At 43.1% G+C, this 21,310-nt stretch overlaps 1 protein-coding gene across 1 annotated transcript; it reads left to right on the top strand.

Annotated features, from left to right (window-relative positions):
- The first annotated feature begins 630 nt into the window (after window positions 1-630).
- On the top strand, window positions 631-19,038 carry agpat2 (1-acylglycerol-3-phosphate O-acyltransferase 2 (lysophosphatidic acid acyltransferase, beta)). Its single transcript, XM_085792806.1, has 6 exons — window positions 631-878; window positions 7,297-7,430; window positions 14,050-14,225; window positions 15,662-15,757; window positions 18,622-18,694; window positions 18,809-19,038. Exons 1-6 carry the CDS (start codon window positions 700-702, stop codon window positions 18,964-18,966), a joined length of 816 nt encoding a protein of 271 aa, XP_085648932.1. The 5' UTR covers window positions 631-699; the 3' UTR covers window positions 18,967-19,038.
- The last annotated feature ends 2,272 nt before the right edge of the window (window positions 19,039-21,310 follow it).

The following is a 21,310-nucleotide window of genomic DNA, read 5'->3' as shown; positions in this document are numbered from 1 at the left end:
GTTTCTTGTTTATTATTTGTGTTTTGTTTAATTTGGGCACGGTAGGAGGGCACCTGAAATTATATAGTGCAGTTTTGATATGTAAACCTGCAGAAATAAAACTGAATACCTTGCATGGTGTTGGTGACATCAGACTATAGTGGTCCTCTAACCGGAAATAGAAAAAAATACAACCGATGACGACCAGACTCCACCTCATGATGCCATTTAGCAACAGATGAGCAGCGGTTCATGTTCATTTCTGGCAGCCGGGGACGAGCGTTGCAGTCGTCGCCGCCACCACCAACCAACCAACCAACCAGCCAACCAACCACCACCACGGGTCTTCTTCTCCCCCCACCCCCTTCCTTCCTTCCTTCCTTCTCCTTCCTTACTTCCTTCCTCCCCGGGCAAAGGAGCACTTTTTTCGGCGTGTGTAGCCTGATGTTTACCAGCTAAGGTCCTGGTGGTGGTTCCCTGCTGCTGCTGCTCTCGCTCGCCGTAGCTAACCAGCGTGTTAGCGGCGGCTTTTTCTCATCCGCCCTAAAGCAAAGCAAAGCAAAGCCTCCACAGTAGTGAGAGTGGTGGTGGTGTGTGTATGTGTGTGTTTCCCCCCCGCCTCTGGGCACTGGTGGTGTGTGAACTGAAGCTCCGTGGTGGTGATAGCAGCAGCAGCGGCAGCAGCAGCGGCGGCGGCGGCGGTGGAGGAGGATCATCGCTATGGATGTGCTATGGATGTTACCGCTGCTGCTGCTGGTTCCGCTCCTGATGTGGACCAGCAGCACGTTTGTTTTCTATTTCAAAAAGTGCTTTTACGTCGCCTGGATGATGTGCCTGGCCCTGGTCGCGATCCCTCTGTGCATATTGAAAAGCGGAGGCAGAGATATTGAAAACATGAGGTGAGTTGTGTGTTGTGTTTGTTTGTTTGTTCGCGTCATAAAAAATAAATAAATAAATAGATAAGTGGCGAGCGTTCTAACGGCTAATCGAACGTTCTAACGGCTAACCCGAACGTTCCAATGGGTAACTGAACTGAACTGAACGTTAGCTCGCTTGTTAGCCGACTAGCATGGCTGTAGCATAGCAACATCACGTTTCTCACTGTGTGGATCTCCCTCATGTTTACATAACAGCACCATAACCTTAGACAAGCTGATATTCTACAAAAAATATCTCACGTATGACACGAAAACATGACAAAAATATAGATAAATACTTAATGCATTTTTTTCATTTTTAAATCATACATAATTATGCTAACATTAGCCCTCCTCCCCTCTTGGACTCTCAGTTGGTCAAACAAGAATGCTAACATGAACGTGTTTATGTTCATTTCTGACCCAAACCAAGTCGAGACACGCTCTGACTGTCACCAGCCTGGGTTAAACAATGCTAACCATAGATAACGGTAAATGCCCTTTAATTATATTTCCTGCAAGAATGTCTGCCACTTTCCCTTCAGGAAAATGAAATGCCTGAGAAATGCGTTAGCTTAAGTTGCTGAGCTGCAGGAGTCACAAGTCTCTCCCCCCTACTACATATCACAACATGACATTAGTATTTCAGCTGCTGTTTGTTTAAAAATCAATGAAACAACTGGGATATCATTGGTTTTAATGGAGCAGCAGCTGATAGGTGTAGTTGAGCTGTCAGTGTGTCACTTTACAGCTACACATCTAATCATGCAAACCAGGACATCTCTGCAACATCTCATCTCCCTTATGAAGCTTGAAATGTTCAGTTTCTGTTAAAAATGTATGAATGAAAGAGGCATTTTTCTTCCCATTTCAAGTGAAAGCAGCATGCCATAGTAGCAGGAATGGATAGGAACGACCGCTTGGCCTGTACCACTGGAGGAAATATGTTATTTTATACTGGACATGCACACATTGACTCAAGTCAACTGATACCTATTTGGATAGAAATGCGGTACACCTGAGATCAGCGTCCACCTAGAGGGGGGTTTGCTGCTGCTGCTGCTGCTGCTGCTGTTGTTGTTGTGGTTAAACCTAGACGGTGAGGACGGATCGCTGGACACAAACAACTGCATTCCAGTAATTACCTTGGAGAGACAGATGCCAGATGGCAACTTTCCCCTGATTAGAGAGTTGGGTTACTGTTTATACCTACGAGGGCCCAGAATCCTTCCTGGATGCAACCTCACATGGCCTGGATCTGCTGACAGCGGCCCCCCGTCACAGTTACAACAGCAGTCAGACCTTACTGCCCTGCCCGGCCCGGCCCGGTCGCCCGGCTGCTCTTGGAATAACTGTTTTGCAGTCACGTTAAGCCGTGGTGCCGGCGGTGTCATGTTGCACCAGTGTACCATTCTGACAGCTCAAAGGTTATCGGGACCTGTTGACTCTGACAAAGTGACTGAATTGGGGTCAGACCTTGCGCAGGATGAATAGACTTTTTGGCTGTGCTCTCTACATGCGAAAGCCAACTGTGGCAAAAGCAAAAAAGAAAAAAGAGGGGGCTTTGTGAATCATCAAGGACGGAGTCGTCTGTCACAGACATTTGCTGTCAGACGGGAGCACAAAAGGCCTATTCTGAGTGGCGGGGTGGGGGTGGGAGGTGGCTGCTTGCTTCACAGCTGACTTACAGGAGTCATCCACACTCCACACAAGTCCAGTTACTGTTAATGTTGAGCTTGCATTTCCTGCAACTCTCGTCTCGTGTATTTTTAAATGCCCCCACACGTGGAGTCTGTCACATTAATTATCAGGTTAGGATGTCATGACGACAGAGGCTTCGCTTTCTCACTCACAGTCACTGGAGCTCAGGTTCCCTGCTGTGTAACAGCGTCTAACGTCAGTGGGAGACGTCCATCCATTGTCACAGGCCCTGGTGTTGTCACTCAGACATTCAGCTGATTGACTTTAAGCCTACATCGTTAACTCACTACTTGTTCCTGAATGAGTGTATCCTCTGCAGTGTCATCATGATACGGTGACCGTGCCTCCCGCGGCGTGAACAGCCCTCTGACCTTCAGCACCTGAATTAGCCTCAGCGCTTGTATCGTTTTGTTTGTTGGTACAATATTTTTTTTTTTGTACAGCTAACGGGTCAGACTCACCTTTTTTATCTGTGAGGTGCCAGCTAGGTTGTGTGTGTTTGTGTGTGTGTGTGTACAGCCTGTGCAGCTGCCACATGGAGCTAAATACCGCCAGGCTCTGTAGGTTCCCAAGCAACTTATTTAGTGACAGATAATGAAATGAAGTCGACGAAAAGCTTTAGTGGATTGGCCATAAAACGACTCCAAGCGAGGCCATTTCATTCCCCTTGAACAATCTTAATATTGCGGCAACACTGGCTGAGTCATTGCATAACAAGGGACTTTTACACTAGACTGAGTGTGTTATCACTGTACTTCTGCGCTGTAAGATAACCCCCCCCCCAAGACTGTATGCTGGTTTAAAGGTGAAGTTGTTCTTGTATAGTGAGACAATCGAGCGTGCATGTGCAAAAAGAAGCTTTGCTTAGCTGGAAGTGAGGCAGCTGTGTGGGATGATTGCATTAGGTAGAGTCACATGGCCGTGAACTTAAAGGGGGTTAAGAACTTCCTCATGTCTGTGATTATGAAAACATAGAGAGCTTTATTTTTTCACGTAATCAAATCTGTCTGGTCTCTGTCTCCACTAACTCTACAAACCGTCTCACAAACGGTAAGAAAACTAGAGCTCGACAAGAGTTTAACGAGGCGATCATCACATATTAATGTTTCATCCTAACACGAGAAATTATTTTTATTCACGCTCAGTTCTCCTGTGTCTCTTTTTTAGATTTTTCTGCTCTTCATTCTTATCAGTTATGATGGTATCTTACTTCCCAGCTTAATTGCCAAGAGATATGGAGATATGGTGAATTGCTGTGAGATATGGATGTGTCAGCTTTACAGTGGACTCCAGTGAAGATCATTCAGCTTAAGGTTAAATCACTAGTACTAGCTTTTAGTAGTTTAGGAGTTAAAGTTATGCTCAATTAGGTTTTATAATATGACATAAAACGAACAATTATTATTAAAGATCATCACTCTGCAGCTGCTTCTTCATGGGCCAAGTTATCACAAGTAAAGGGAAGAGAGAAACGAAACTTGAGAGATTTGTTCATGTGTCACAATCCAGACTCCAACAGTGTTTATGCCCAGTTAAAAAATGCTCATCCTTAGTGAATGGGTAAAAGATGATCAGCTCTGGCATCCGGGGGGTGAAATTAACTACTGTATATTGAAATTTCCAAATGGCTTTTGCTGTTTTCAAAATCTCCCTGCCATAATCATTATATTTTATATATATATATATTAAATATGTGATTATGGGTGGCAGGATTGTGTACCAGAAGTGGAAATTTGCATGTTTTTTTCTCTCTTTTTTTCTCACAAAGTAGCTTCCTAGATAACAAGCCAATCCGAAACCAGAGGTACAACTTTATGATAAAATAAATTACAAGGAGGACAGATTAGGACAACAACATGAGGGACATGTTTTGAGAGAAGAGGAGGAGGAGGAAGAGGGGGGGTATGATTCATGAGGTGTGTTTTTTTTTTTCTTTTTTGAAGTGATGGTTTCTTGGGCTGAGACAGAAGACGGGGAGTGACTCTGCTGTTTTTCCCTGAGAGGGAAGGTCATTCAAGTTGGTGGTGTAACAGAGAAGCCAGCTTTGGTGTGTTGCACAGCAGAAACAGCTGGTTTGTTATTCAAAATGTGTGGTCTGGATTTGCATGGTGGGGTGGGGGGGGCGGGGTGGTGGTGGTTCTGGTCCTGCAGATTTTGAATTGTACGTTACGGCATATTCTCCCTAGAAGTGAAGTGATCCAGTCTTGTGCAAATCCTCAATAAATATTTGAAGATTTTTTTTTTCATCTCTACGTTTTAGCTTGTTTTTCCTTTTTTGCTTTAAAGTCTGACATCGGTGGTGGTCTGGGCCGTTTGCAGGATGTCGGTATGAGGCAGTGACAGGTGTGGAATCTGGAATCAGCTGCTGCCTGAGGACTTTTGGATGTTAATTAGCAGCAGATTGCAAACATAAATTCACTGAAAGGCTTTGAACAGATCTGCAAGGCGCTCTTCATTTATGCAGTTCTGCTGCCTGGTGTCTCCCCTTCCTTTTTTTTTTCTTTTTGCAAACTTCAAATGCTGCTTTTTTATTTTATTTTATTGATATATTAACATTCACCACTTGCAGCGTTGCATAACTTTTTAGATTTATTTGCTACCTCCCGGCTGCAGGAGGGGGAAAGATGCAAATCAGATCAGATGGAACGGTCAGAACGAACTTCATTATTCAAACATAATTTGAATTATTGTAAAAATGAGAATATTCAAAGTTGGAAACTGACTTTCGAACGTTTGCCTTCCGCAACGACGCAAATTAACCTTGTGCGTCGCGATGTTCGGCATTGTTTACAAGATAGCAGGAAGCAGCGGGGGTAGTAGGAGCCTAAACGTGTTGATAAAACAAACAATGTTGTCCTTGTTCTTGTGCACGACGTAGAGCTGCAGCTTGAAATATACAAGCTTTTATCCGAGATTTTAATCGGCCATTTATTCAGCTGGGGCGGTGCACCTGCATGTTTTTGTTTGTTTTGTTTTTTCATCAATCGGCATCACAGATCAACTGCGATCTGCTAACGCTAACTTATAATATTAATTTATTAATTTAATTTAATTAATATAATATTTAGATTTCCCCAAAGTGTGTTGCTGTTACATAACAGATTTGGTTGGAATGTCCTTTATTGGATGCGGGACGTAATAATAAGCTGGTATAGGTGTATATAATGAGTTTTAAAAAGACATTAAAAGTTTGAATATAATTTGAATATTTAACATAAGAAGCATTAGAAATTTGAATGTGATTTGGGGGGAAGATTGACAACCCTAGATCTGATACTGGCGGGAAATACGCAGCTGATTAGCTGATTGCAAACATGGGCCTGGGTATTTTATGTCCAGACCAACTCCACACTGCAGTCGAACACACCACCACCACCAGAGTAGTGTAGATAAATTTAAATTGGCAGTAACATAAGAGGGACCGGTTTGAAGACGAGCCAGTTTTCAGAGCGAGACGGAGGGTGGTGGGGTTAGGTCGGTGCGTGAATTTACATAGGAAAGGATTAAATCTTTAACCTTGACGGGTGCCATGGTGATTGGTGAGGAAGGATTTTAATAGCATCTATTCTGCATAATCAATTTATGACATGGGTCTCAGCCCGGAGCTGGATGTTTTGAATCTCAATGAAAGCCTCAGTGAGTCGGGGGCAGAGGTCACCTTTGATCCGAGTGGTTATCGTCTTCTGTCTCTACAAAGGTCAAGTTCTGCTATAAACAGGAAACCATGAAACTCACATTCTCTAAATTTGCTCATGTGTTTTATAAAACCAGAACCTGATGTACTAGCTGGCTTTACAGAACCTTTTAACCTCTTTTTTAGCTTGTTTTTGTTCTGGGTTTTAACTTTTTAGGAAGTTTTCAACCAAGGAGACAGTTGATTGAACATTCAGGAAGTAAAGATCCAGACATTTCTTCTCTCAAGAGCTGATGAGGACAAACAGGCTAAAAGGAGAGGGCGGTATTGAAGTTACATTTGTCCGGTGGCTGGAAATATGACACGACATGATAACGGCGGTAACGGCGTTGCTTCCTGTCTTGCTGGATGCTGAGTGAAAGTAGGCCACTGCTTCCAATTACAACATCATCAGCTGGTGTCATCATGGCGCTGGCTGGCTGTAAATTTTTTCAGCCCTTTTTGGAAAGTTTGTATTAGTTTATGGGACACAAATCAATAAAAAGGACCTTTAAGTAATGTGTATATCAAATATTAATGTGCAGTGGCTAAAATTGGATATTTTACGACCCCATTTTTAAGGTGGTAATTGCAGATAAAACAGTGTATTGATTTGATTGGACTCATCACAGTGCCCCCGTTGGCTGTAACTTCGCTTTTCTTTCCAGCGTCGGACAGGACAGGCAGATGGTCAGACTCACTAACAGGCAATTATTTAACCAACCAAGAAACAAACAAAGCTAAATATGTTTGCAGTGTGGGACACGGATTATCTTCCAGATGTCTTGTACCTCATGCACCCCCTTGTCTGATTAAGGTCAAATTAAAAAATATCCAAGCTGGTGTTTTCTTTGTTTCTGTTGTGTAAGGAAATACCTCCAGTATTTAACATTCCTCCCATACCGCCAAACTCTCCAACAAGGCTTTTTAGTTAATAATACGTAAGCTGCTGCTCTCACATGACTCTAAACAGTAACCTATACTCTAGAGGACTATATAATTAACCTTTTTTCCTCTCCCCTGTAGGATTATCCGCTCACTTGTTCGACATGTGAAATATTTCCTGGGTCTTCGGTTTGAAGTGAGCGGCTGGGAGCATCTGCAGACGGAGGGACCCTACGTCATCATCTCCAACCACCAGAGCTCCCTGGATGTTTTGGGTGAGTATAGAGATTATATAGATTTTTTTTTTTTTAACTTTACTATGTTTGCTCCATCGAATTAAAGGTACGATTGTGTAGGAATTACTCCCATCTAGCGTTGCGGTTGTATATCGCAAGCAACTCAATCGTATTTTTCATGCTGCATTCACGTGAAATTGGGCAGACAGCAGACGGACGACAGCCGCTGTACGTAACGGCATAAACAAGCCTCTATGTAAACAAGTGGTCCGTCAGCACGAGGCCAAACAATACACGTGACAATATGTTGCCATGGCGATGTCGTATTGTTTACCTGACCCACGTTTTACCGGCTTTCTCTCGACTTCTGTGACTAAAATGACATCTGGTTTGTTACTGACGGCCGTCTGCCCGACTGCAGGTGAATGCAGCATCAGTGTAACGCTCCATTCCTCCTCCTCACTGCGTTACCGCGGTGACTTTTCACAGACGCCACCTCGACCTGAGCCGACAGCTCCGGTGTCTCCGCTGAGTTTCCGTGGTTTCCTACCGTCACGCTGCCACTGAACGTAAAAACATGGCGACACGACATGGCAGCCAGCACCGAGCTTACCCGCTCCATGTAGATATGATTGATGGGGGGGGGTTACTGATTAATGAAAAACATACTTTTGAACGAAATAATCGATTTTCGTGAATAGATAACAGGAGAAGTTACACAATGTCCCTTTAAATCTAAAAGGAAACCATAACCTTGAGGCTGAAGTGTTGACTTATGGCTTTAATTTTAGATTTTTAGATATTAACACCCACTGTATGTTGGCATCACTGCCTTCTTATTGCCCTGCTGCACTGTTCAAACACTGGAGATTGTTTGTGTACAAAGAGCTGTGACGCGCACATTGATCACACAGTTAAACACACAGACCGTGAGTCAACAGATCTATACCTGCCAACACCGGCCGTCTGTCATTTCTGTCAAAGTGAGTGTGAAACAACGGTGAAAGGTCTCGTCTTTTCATTTTCCAATCCTGGCTGCTGTGTTTTTCTTGGATGATGATGACGACTGGTGCAAGATGGTTGCACAGATGGTGGCTTCTCCTCAGCAGCTTTTATTTTTATTCTTGTTAGTTTGTTTTTGTCTCCTCATCTTCAACGGCTCAAACGCGATCAGATTTTAAAAGAGGAAGAAGAAGAAGGAAGAGTCGGATGGAGCTGAGCTGTTTGATGGGGTGAAGCACCCAGGGAGGTTTCTTTACATTTTAATTTGACGTATCCACGGTCCGCTGCAGCAGAGAGAAGAGTCAGAAATGGTTGGAAGAAGTGAACCAACTGTGGGGGATTTCTGAATTTGCTTTTTGAGTACACACGAGGCGAAGCTCCACTCCCCGGCCAATAACACGGACAAGATGCTGCAGCTCAACGGAACTAACGAGGATTATTCACACTCTGCTGCTCTGTGCTTCATGGAAATGAGGCGAGGTGAGCGTTTACACGTTTACAGAGTCGACAAGGAAAACAAGCGGAGTGAGGAGGACGTGCTTTTATTAACCAATGGATGTTGATGCTGGCCTGTTATGTGTAGTGAGAGCTCAATGCTTCTGCACACCTGACTGACCAGGTAATCCCCGCTGAGTCCAGCGTCTACACTCGACTTGTTTAACCCAGTGACCGCGGTCAACCTGGATGAGCTCAGTGACACCCTGACACAGGAAACCATCGTCTTCTCTCACATTGTACAACGACTGACCGATGGCGTCATCACATGTTTTACTGTAGGGTTGACGTCTGACCCCTGGTCCAAAGTAATAAGAATTGAATGAGTGCTCGCATATGGAATCCATCAACTTGGCGACCAAACGGCACAAGGACACGAAGAAGCTTGGTTGTTCAGACCTGGTATCTGATCTCAGCAACCAACACCCTGTTTACACCAGCAGTCGGATAGAGCTTGACCACAAGAAAGTACAGGTGTAAACACACCCAAGACACACTGAGGACGGATCCAATCAGCCAAACCACCTTCTAAGGTGGTCAGGGACGCATTGTGACCACATTGAACACAAGTGTAAATGGTAATGTGTCCTATATCCGCATGCAACTACGCAGGCAGAAATACTTTGACTATTTCTTTTCTTGTTTAATTTACCCGTGCAAATATGTGATCGGATGTCAATTGGATCTCAATGTGGACACTGGAGACGCATATCAATAGCAGGTGTAAATGGTATCCGCAGTGTTTCCCCCAGAAAATTTGTTAGTTAAGGTGGTGTCTGACCTGTCGACGGGGGGGGGGGGGAGTTTCGAACCCAGGTTTCCCGCACCGCGGGCGACGTTGCTAACTGTTTTGCCAAGAGGTCAATGACCACTTGGCAAGTGGGTTAGCACGTCTTTTATGGGCGAGTGAGTTTAACTTCAGTACCGCTAACCGCCACACACCGTCTCCTCACTGGTACCTTGTGACTGTGGCTATACCCGCGGACCTCTGTTACATGTGTAAGGAGCAGGGGCCAAAATTTGGCCTACCAATCAAATTAGTGTCAGACAACTTTGGTTGGATGGCTCATCTGTAAGCCAAATCATGCAACCGACATTTACGTTTGTGGGACGGAGGGGGAAACAAATCGAAGTCCAGCCACGTAGTAGTAGTAGTAGTAGTAGTAGTAGTAACTTTAATGCCAGGTGTAAATGGGAAGCAAGATGCATCTGAGATCCGATGATTCTGACCAGTGACCACATGTGTCCACGTTTCTATAGCAGTGTGAATGCAAATATGTCCTAACCACATTGGAGGACGACCTCCTCTGCAGACGTCCTCTGAAGGACCGCCCACGCTATCGACGTCCTTTGAAGAACAACCTTCTGTACTGACGTCCTCTGAAGGTCCGTCGACTGTACGGATGTCCAATGTCAGAGATTCATTATAGCCCCCAAAATAATTTACAATGTCAAATGGATAAAACTTAATTAGATTGTGAGAACTGTGAGCAGAGCATTAATTCACTCAACCTCTCCCATACACTCACGCTCACACACACACACACAAGCCAATTGACAATGAACCGGTCCGATCATGTACCTGCTCATTAGTACAGAACACGTTAAGTGAGATCTCAGCACAAGTGGTTGATATGCATTGTAAAGCAGGTGCAAACGGACGAACTTGGAGCTGATCGATACGGTTGATCGCTGAAGACGCAGGTTAATACCAGGGGTCAAGACCAGGACGGCTAAAGACAACAGGACTGTTCCCACCGTCCAGAACGAACAACGTCTCTCTCCTACTGGTCCTGCCAACTTAATCACATCCAAACTTTAAACTACTTTACGTTTCAGACCCTCGACCCTCGCTTGGATTTGGTTTCTAAAGCAGGTTGAGCAATAGTCCTCCTAAAACCGGGTGGGAGGCGCAAATGTAAAACAATCCAGGCTTTGTGCTGACAGACCGGAGCGTGATGATGTGCTGCAGACAGAGTGCCGTCCAACCCGCAGAAATGGTTCTAGCGATGTATTTAGCGGTTTGGATTTGGCTCAGAAGATCATGGAGTGGAGTGTTGATCAATACATGAACCAATAAAAGATTCATACATCACCGGCCTCACAGGACCCGGGATACTCTGAGATAAAAGCCGTCGGTAAATTCACTGGACAGCGTTTAAACCTGTCGATTTGAATCAGAGCACGTTGCAGGGAGATTCCCGTTCGTCTGATTCTTTTTTTATTTTTGGCCGGGTCTTTGAACACACCATCATTCCTCCTACATCTCATTGTTGAGGCCGCTGATTTAGCAGGTAGGTATGTTTTCTCTCCCATCCAGGCTCCAGGCCAGCGTAGAGACAGCGGGGGGAGAACCAGGCATCTAATTAGTGCCGAAGAAACTCAGCACGAGACCGATTTGGCGTCCAAGTTGCCATGCCGACAGTTACACCCTGAGCCCATTAATAGCTGCTCATCCTCAAGATGATGTGATAAAATCCTCACCTCTGCAGAGAGGCCGCGGTCGTAAACACCGTCTGTGACGAAATTAATAATGTTTGTACTGAACAGACTGAACGGACACGTCTACTGTTTTCTATATTTTATTTCCGTTATCTGCTCTGCTCTGTCTCACAAAGGTCAATCAAACACACATTTCATAATGTAGGTAGCGGTCACAGAGATAAGTCTCATCAATAAAGAAATCCAGGGTTTCACAAGTTCGTAGATAAATATTATGTTGAGACCAAAGGTCATCTCACATTCAATTATTGGACGTCACATTCATCCAATAGGAGACGGCGTGTTTTTATCTTTGAAAGGTGTCTTTTTAATTTATTGTCAATAGTAAATAAACCAGAAACTGTACAGGGAGAGGATTTTCAGTTTCTATACACAAGCTTCTGTAACTGTAACAACAACAAGATCTTCGGGATGAATAAAATGAAAATTATAGACAATATATCAGAGAAAATGTCTGTAAGTGAAATTTAAATGAAATAAATTTGTAAGAAATTAATGTAAGGTTGTATTGGTCTCTGGATACAACCAGTTAAATGAACAACCAATGATTTTTGGGAAACAGGAGGGGTTAATTAAATAACTTAATTTCTTCTTCCCACTCTTTTTCAAATATTTATGTAACACAAGTTATAATAAAGTTCATTGTCTGTTGTTATTGCCAGTCTGGCATTTCTTTTTCATTACATATTAAGATAAGCATTTTCAATTCTGTTGTAATTGAATAAAGAAGTGATGAAATGATAAAGATTAAAAAAGAAAAAAGATAATATATAAAGCAAAGTTCAAGCAGCTTTATTGCCAATGATGTCAATATGCAAAAACAGACAGAAATGAGATGCTTTTTCACACAGACCCATCAGTGTAGACAAACAGCTCACAGTTAAAGGACAATTCCAGGCGAATTCAACTCAGGGGTGTATTTTCATATCATTTTAGGTCTAAAAGAATGAATCTGAAGATTTTCAGTTTAATTGCTCCTGTTTTGCGGTAGTTGCGTCTGTCCGCGCATCGCCACGGCAGCAATGAATGGGAGTGGATGTAAGTTCCGCTGTTTAGGCTGTTTCCAGCCCTCAAAGCCGCAATTTTTTTCCACAGACAGCGTCAGATGGCTCCTCAAACATGCACCGAGAAGTTTATTTACTTCAAGCAAGCCGACATGTTTGTAAAAGTCGATCTAATTCAAAGTCTCCCGGAGTCTCGCGCGAGACCCAGTTGCCGTGCTCGGTGTGTTCACATGCAGTGGGAAAAGCTACCGTTTGTGTCATAAACATAGGAATATCAACTCTTTACTTGCGTCAAGTAAAAAAAACTTCTCGGCGCATCTTTGAGTAGCCATCTGACGCTGTCTGTGGAAAAAAATGTACACTTCAAGCAAGTAAAGAGTTGATATTCCTGTGTTTATGACACAAGCGGTAGCTCCTACTGCGCCTGAATACACCAGCACTGCAACTTCGGGCTCGCGCGAGACTCCGGGAGACTTTGAATTAGATCAACTTTTACAAACATGTCTGCTTGCTTGAAGTAAATAAACTTCTGGGTGCATGTTTGAGTAGCCATCTGATGCTGTCTGTGGAAAAAAATTGCGGCTTTGAGGGCTGGAAACAGCCTAAGCAGCGGAACTTACATCCACTCCCATTCATTGCTGCCGTGGCGATGCACGGACAGACGCAACTACCGCAAAACAGGAGCGATTAAACTGAAAATCTTCAGATTCATTCTTTTAGACCTAAAATGATATGAAAATACACCCCTGAGTTGAATTCGCCTGGAATTGTCCTTTAAGAATATAAAAGTGTAAAGTAACAATTTAAAAAGCACAAAATGTCAGGTAATAAAAGACCAGACAGGTTTCCTCCAGTGTGAGTGTGAACCAGAGCCTGAATCCACTTCAGTCCTGTGACTCTTACTGTCGTGCTGCTGACGTGTGTCACTCTGACAGGTGTTTCTATTATTTACTCTGCCTACCTACACTGATATAAATGATTTGGACATAATGTGAGGAACACGCCTCAGTGTGACGCAGCCGCTGAAATAACCAATCGACACCAAACAAGAAGCACATGATAACATTCATAGTAGGATTTAGTACAGGCTTTAACCTGGTTACACTTAATAATAATCTACAAATGTAGTGTATTTTGATTATTTATGTGACTTTTCATGAGTAATTTAATGAATTTGAGCTGTTTTTGTGAATCAATTTTCAAATCTTAGTATTTATTGGCACATTATTTGTTCATTTATAAATTCCTTTTGTTTCTATTTCATTTGCTACTTGAAACATGAAAGCTGTGACGTCCCCGGTCCTCTGTAGACTTCACCTGCCACGAACTCTGATCTGAATAAATAAACAGAAACTTTCCTTCCCTCAGAGAGAAAAGCCTCAAATGACCAGAAAAGTGGTCAACATCTTATTTCTCAAACTTTACAGATTTGCGCCTTATTATCTTTTTTTTAATTTTAATAGCTCAGGTTTGCTTTTGAAACTCCATCAGATGTTATAATTGAGTTTTGTATTTTTAATCTCAATAAATTTTTAAACGTATTTGGAGCTGGAGGATAAACCAGGTAGAGAGTGATGAAGACCCTGTTTGACTCTTTTATCTCGTTATAAAACGATCAAACGAACGCGTTCTCTCTGCTCCTCTTTGTGTCTCAGGCCTGATGGAGATCCTCCCGGACCGCTGCACCATGATCGCCAAGAAGGAGCTGATCTACGCCGGCACGGTGGGCCTCATCTGCTGGCTGGGCGGCATCGTCTTCATCAACCGCAAGAAGACCAGCGACGCCAAGAGTGTCATGGCCGACGCAGCCAAAACCATGTTGGACGACCAGGTAATCCGCCTCCTGTCTCGGCGACGACAGACTGAGCTTTGAAGCTTGAGCTTTATTTCCTGTTTCCAGAGTTAATGTTTATTTTCCTTCATCATCGTCGTCATCATCTGGGTCGTCTTATAGATTCTCCTCGGTCAGACTCAGGCTCATTTACATGTGATGGTGTTAAATTGAGGGGAACGCAGCGATGAGACGGGCACCGTGTTATTACTCTGCAACACGATCCTGATCCTCCTCACACACATTTTTAAAATCCATGTGGTGAGACGGCGTCTTTGTGGCCTCTTCGGTCGTAATTGTAGAAAAGGCTTGTTATTAGCTCTTGGCTTCTGTGGCGTCTGAAATGACATATAATCGTGTTTTTGCTTCTGTGTGTCGGGCCAGTGTTTGTTCTCTTGACACTATTTCTCCTTTCTTTTTTTTTTCTTTTTGATGAGTTCTCCTTGAGTTTTATGAGTTTAAAGAGATAGTTCAACGGGGCGGTGTTTAGCTCAGTTGGTAGAGCACCCGCCTCATGTGTTGAGGCTATAGTCCTCGCTGCAGGCGGCCCCGGTTCGAGTCCCGCGTCGGACGGCCCTATCCTGCATGTCATTCCCCCCATCTCTGCCTCCCATTTCCTGTCACACTCTCAACTGTCCTATCGAATAAAGGCAAGAAAAGCCAAAAAAATATACTTTAAAAAAAAAAAAAAAGAGATAGTTCAACATTTTGGCCATAATCCCTATAGTCACAGCAGTAGGTTCATTACCTTTAATTATCGGTGCATGTTGTTTTGAGATCGGCGGGGCAGAGACGTGAGCTGCTCAGTGAACACAATGGAGGTGAACGGTACAGGTCCCCTGTCCCTCATCAAACTCATCAAGTTCACAATCTAACAACTCCACAACGCTCTGGTGGACAAGTTGTGATCTGCACATTCACCTTGCTATGAGATAATCATGTATAATTAGGAGATGGACTTGTTTTAGCGGCAAATGCGAAGCCGGAACTACATTCCAGACAATGGCTGCTGGGCGGAGGGATTTCACAAGCGCAAGTAGTGCCAAGTATTTGCTTTGTGTGTCGTAATGTTACATAATTATACATGATTATTTCATAGTGTGATGACCGTTCACCTACATTGTGTTCACTGAGCAGCTCACGTCTCTGCCCAGCGGATCTCAAAATAACATGCACCGATAATTAAACGTAATGAACCTACTGCTATGACCAAAATGTTGGAACTATCCCTTTAAAGACATTTTTTTTTTAATTTATCTGTTCTGTTTGTTTGGTTTTTACAAAGAAACAACCCAAGATAAATCAGTTCTCCTTACTCTCCTCAGGGCTCATATTAGTCTGTCACTCATATGTTTTTGGTTTTATGCTTTCCAAACTCTTGTGGGACGATGTAAGATAATAAATCTCCGTTCTCTCCGAACCTTTGACTCCGGCAGATCCGACTGTGGGTGTTCCCGGAAGGAACGCGGAACCAGAGAGGCGACCTGCTGCCCTTTAAAAAAGGTGCTTTCCACCTGGCAGTGCAGGCACAAGTGAGTCCCATTTTATTTTTTTATTTTTTTTGCCTCTCCTCCTCAGGTTTCACCTCCTGAACGTGTGAATTAAGTCGACGCTTCATGTGGCGTAACCAAACACCCTCGCCCTCCTCTCCTCCTCTCTTCTCCTCCACACTTGTGACGGCCCTGGCCCTGCTCCATTAAAGGGATAGTTCACCCAAAATTGAAATTTCACTCATTATCTACTCACCCTCATGTGGACTAAGGGCTGGGAGAAGTTTCAGAGTCCTCCGTGGCTTCTCTGAGTTACAGGGGGTCTCGGCGTAGCAGTGCATGTCCATATATAACGGTTGCAAATGGATACCAACTGTCTTCGTAACAAAAAGACACACCAAAAAACATCCAAATACCTCCATGCTGCTCGTATGTAATGTCCGTCTTGTATTGAAGCCCCGAAATACGAAATTGTCCCGAAAAAAATTAAATATGTCTATATTTCAAGCTTGTTTTGTAGCGGAAGCTTCTCGAAGCTCCACTTCCTGGTCAAATTCGGACAAACTGGGAAGAGGAGCTTCCGCTACAAACAAGCTTGAAAAATAGACTTATTTAATTTTTTTCGGGACAATTTCGTATTTCGGGGCTTCAATACAAGACGGACATTACATACGAGCAGCATGGAGGTATTTGGATGTTTTTTGGTGTGTCTTTTTGTTATGAAGACAGTTGGTATCCATTTGCAACCGTTATATGGACATGCACTGCTACGCCGAGACCCCCTGTAACTCAGAGAAGCCACGGAGGACTCTGAAACTCCTCCCAGCCCTTAGTCCACATGAGGGGGAGTAGATAATGAGTGAAATTTCAATTTTGGGTGAACTATCCCTTTAAACTCCTGCCAACATGTAGAGAGAGGGAAGATGAGGTGGAGGTTGGGGAGTGGGGGGGGGGGGGGGGGGACTGTGCAGCTTCCTGACACACGGGGGCGCTAGCGAGCCGACATGGCACCAGGCAACAGGATGATGATTTCACCACATCACAGTCTGGTTCACAAATGCATCGGCCAGACTTAACTCAGGAGGAATGCTTTGAAATACTCGGAGTAGAGAGTAGTTTAATCTATTTATGTTATTCCCAACTCTCCTCCGTCCTCACTGCAGCAGACTATCAGAGGACAGACTCCAGATCAGCTCGCTGCCTTTTTACGAGCTCTATCTACATTCACACACATGCACACAGGAGGTCGTTTTGCTCCAGAGTCGAGGTTTCGTAGCGCACACTCAGACAGGTGGGATGAATTAAAGAAAGAAAAAAATAGAAAAAAAAAAGAAACCGCAACTCGGTTCAATCCAAAAAGAAATTCTCTGGTGTGTGTCTGTGTGTGTGTGTGTGTGTGTGTGTGTGAGGCCATTTTTTTCTGGCTGCTAAAGATTAATATCAGCTCTGTTCAGATGTGCACTCAGGCTTAGAGGCTACGAAAATAAACCCCCGCTGCTCCTAATTAGCAAACGCATTAATATTTTCTTATATTTTGTCGAGGTGGGACGGGTTCAATTGGCTCTGAACCTGCTGTTACGTTACACACACACATGGTGGTTAGGTTTGTTTAGTGCGTTGTGTTTGGTTTTGTTCCTGTGTAAAGTGAATGTGAATGTGAATGTCAAGTGTTTGAATCTCCTCCTCCTCTTCTTCTCCTCCTCTCCTCCTCTCCTGCTGCCGCTCCGTCTCTCAGAGCGTTTGTGCCCGGCCCGGTTGAGCGGAAGCAGGACAGCCCCCAGGGGGAGCCACGTTTGGCTCAGCCCGGTCCTGCTGAAGGGCCACTGGGGGCCGAGAGAGAGGGAGAGAGGGAGGGAGGGAGAGAGGGAAAAGGAAAGAGGGAGGGAGAGAGAAAGAGCAACTCGGCCTCTATTAACAACAGACGAGGAGATGGAGATCACTCGTGTCGTGCTGCTTTTCTGTCTGTGTGTGAAGCTTTTCCTTCCTGTTGGTTTTATCAAATCAAATTCTTTCTTTCTTTTTTTTCATTTTTCCACAAAAACAAAACATTCACTGACATAGGACTATATGAATTGAAATACAGGTAAATAAAATGCAGTTAAAAATACCGTAAAGAGAAATCACACGGAGAATAGATATTTGCACCAAAGGGAATAACAGTAGTACAATATCAATATTAGAGATGTATGACAGTCTTATAATAACCCATATTCCTCCATTAGTCCTCCAAATAGAGAGTAATACGGTTCCACCTTTGTTCTATCAAATCAAATTCAATCAGATTTTATTTATATAGCACCTTTCGAAGCAAATAAATGCTTTACATTTTGGTTTAAAAAGTATAAATGTACTGTATATAAGAAGTGAAACAAGAAGAATGACATGGAGACTAATGCATGAAGATTAAAAACAACAATAAAATAAAGCAATAGTAAAAAAAAACAGGTTTAGATGAAGTGAATTTGAATTGAATAGAATAATGCCCCCGTTTCTCCCTAAAAATCGTTGCTACAGCCACAAATGTTTTGGTGTAATTCTTTAGTTTCCAATTGAACAACTACGACGGAGTATTAGGACCATATTTTTTTGTTTGTTTGTTTTTTCTCAATGTGGCCCTAATACTCCGTTGTAAACAACACAGAAAAATGAGAGGGAAAAAAAGTAAAATCTGAAATTTTTTTCCAACAAGTGGATGGGACAAAATGTTGTGAGATAAAATACATCACACATGCTTAAAGTGAACATATGATGGTCAGATCGGCACCAAAAGACACCAAACATGTGCATGGAGAACATTTTTTATGTGGTATTTTTATATGAAGGCAAAAACCCAAAGTATTTTTATTTTAAAGGTTCAAAATTGATTAATAAATAAAGTTTTAATGATGTTTTGTTGTATTTTCCAGGCGCCCATCATACCCGTGGTGTTCTCCTCCTACAGCAACTTCTACCTACGGAAAGAAAAGCAGTTCAATTCAGGTAACTAACTCTGCCCCGTCCCCGTCTCCACATCTGTGTGACTGATCCACATCTGTACGCAGAGACAGAGCCGCTAATAAAAGTTTGTGTGTGTGTGTGTGTGTGTCTCCTCAGGGACGATCACATTGAAGATCCTTCCAAAGATCGACACGAAGGGGATGACGTCGGACGACGTGGCGTCTCTCTCCGACAAATCCTTCGACGTGATGCGCTCAGCCTTCCTGGACATCTCCCGCTCCGTAACCCAGAGCAACGGGCCCTTGAGGCACTGAACATTTACCACACTCCCCCTCTCTCCCCCCTCTTCGCCTCTCTCTCTCTCTCTTTACCCTACGTCTCCCCCTTTCCCCTCCCCATTCCTCCTCCTCCTCCATCACCTGGCCAGGAAACAACATGACACAGGTTTTTTTTTTATCTCTGTCATGAAATCTCTTCTTGTCTAGTTGACGCCTGGTCCGGTCCGACTCCGGTTCGATTCCGGCCCCCGGCCCCTCGACCATACAGCACAGTCAGTCCCGACCCTCACTGTGTCGGTGAGCGGAGTGACGGACGGACGGCGAGCCGAACAGTATGGATGTGTGTCGTTCTTCATGCATGCCTTTTTTGGATGGCTCAGTCCACCTACAGCAGCAACAACAGCAGCAGCAACGCTTTGTTTCTCCGGCCGTGGACGCCACCGCATCATCGCTTTTTATTATTATTATTATTATTATTATTATCACCATTTTATACTTTTTATTTTTCTCTCCTTTTCCGCTTCTGTTCAGCAGATAAACTTTGGCATTTGCGGCTCTTCTGTTGGTAAATGTCAGTGGGTGGTTGTGCTTCTCTCATGGCCGCCTTTTTGTTTTTCTTTCTTCGGACACATTTCAAAGAACCCATCTCCTCCTCCTCCTCCTCCTCCTCTTCTTCTTCCCTTCTTCTTCTTCCTCTCCTCTTTAGTGTGCTCACCCCCTTTTTCTGCATTCCAGTCTCAAGCCTAAAAAGACTTAAAGGAGCGGGGTCTCCACGAAGGGGTGGAGCTGAGTGGAGGTGAAAGGTCGACAGCGCCCGTTGACCAGAGGACTTCTATTTTTTCTTTTTCTTTTTCTTTTTTTGTTTTTTCGCTCTGCTGTCGCTCTGGCTCTTTGGCTCTTTTGCTATTGACCAATAGTTCATGAACATGCCTCGTGATGTCAGAGGAGTGTAACTGTATCACACGGATTAACGGACTCCATTGGACTGGTCAGATGTCGGTGTTTGTGCATCGTCGGTGAACCATTGTGCTTCTTTCTTTCTTTCACTCGCTCTCTTTCTTTCTTTCTCCAAAAAGTTTAGAAATAACCTGAGCAGCAAAGTGTCTTCTGTGTTTGGTTTTTTTTGCTCTATTTATTTCCACGTCGGATTTTTTGTTGTTTTATGTTTTTCTTTTCGTGAACACAAGTTTTCACTCTTCACCGGTGAACCTATTTAAAGATGTGTCAAAATGAAAAACAACAAAAAAGGTGATTTTCATATTATTATATATACAGTATATATATAAAAAAAAAAGTGCAATGTCCAACAGTTTTAACTTTACTGTTCCAAAGTGCAAGCCACCTGCTGTGCCATGTGACTGAGGAGACGTTTCCCCATCGCTGATCGATCAGTCGCCCCCTCCCCTTCCCTCCTCTTTTTTTTATACCAATAATTTTATCTTGTACCAATGATTGATGGTGGATCAGACTGGAAGGAAGAGGATGATTAATGGGATTATTATTATCATTTAGATTCTATTAACTTTAATAAATTAACTAATTACTAACAGTCTAAACCTGCATCTCAACAAGAGTTTATTGATCCATTGGAAATGTGAAGGGTCGTCCCCCTGTTTTCGTAAAACGGCTATAAAAAGTGAATGAAGTTGTTTTTAATTGTTATGAATTAACCTCATACAGAGTATTTAGATGATTTTTTAAAAAAGAACAAAAGAGTTGTTGTAATTTTTTTGGCCTTAAGTTTGATCGGTCGTCGTTATCGTCGTCGTTTGTTGATGTTGCACTTTTTTTTCCCCGCTCGTTCACTGACGATCAGGTTTTTGTTTTTTTGCTTTATTTGTAATTACTTCTCATTTCAAACTAGATAGAACCGAACTGACTGAGCTTTGTTTTTAGTTTTTATTTTTATTTTTATTTTTTAGTTTAGTTTAGTTTACATCCAGGTCTTAAATTTCACATTAACTCACTGCCTTTTTGCAAAAAGTCACTGTTCGCCGCTTCAAACGCCATCTGAGAATGTATTTCAACATTCAGGATATTTATGTGCTACTAACTGCATCTTAACTGTTTTTGTTTTATTCTTTTTTTTTATTATTATTATTAATATTGAAGTTATTATTTTAAAGTGTGCTGCTGTCGGCATCCAAACCTATGAAATAGTATTTATTGGAAGCGTTAGAGTTTAGACACACAGACCTGCTTACGATTAGTAAACTGGGGAATGGATTTATTGATAACGTGATGATCAATACGTTGGTACTCGTACGCTGCTGTTCACGTCGTGAGTGCGTCAGTCAGTAGTTGTTGTTTTTTTTTTACTGATTTCTTGCTGCACTCACCTGCTTTAAACTCACGGCAGTCAGGGTCTCATCCATGTTCA

This window comes from Trachurus japonicus, chromosome 12 (genome assembly GCF_045865225.1).
Source record: "Trachurus japonicus isolate A0001 chromosome 12, Traja_1.0".
In the NCBI taxonomy this organism is placed as follows: Eukaryota; Metazoa; Chordata; class Actinopteri; order Carangiformes; family Carangidae; genus Trachurus; species Trachurus japonicus.
The sequence above is the reverse complement of the archived record's forward strand: the minus strand, read 5'-3'. Positions and strand labels throughout refer to the sequence as shown.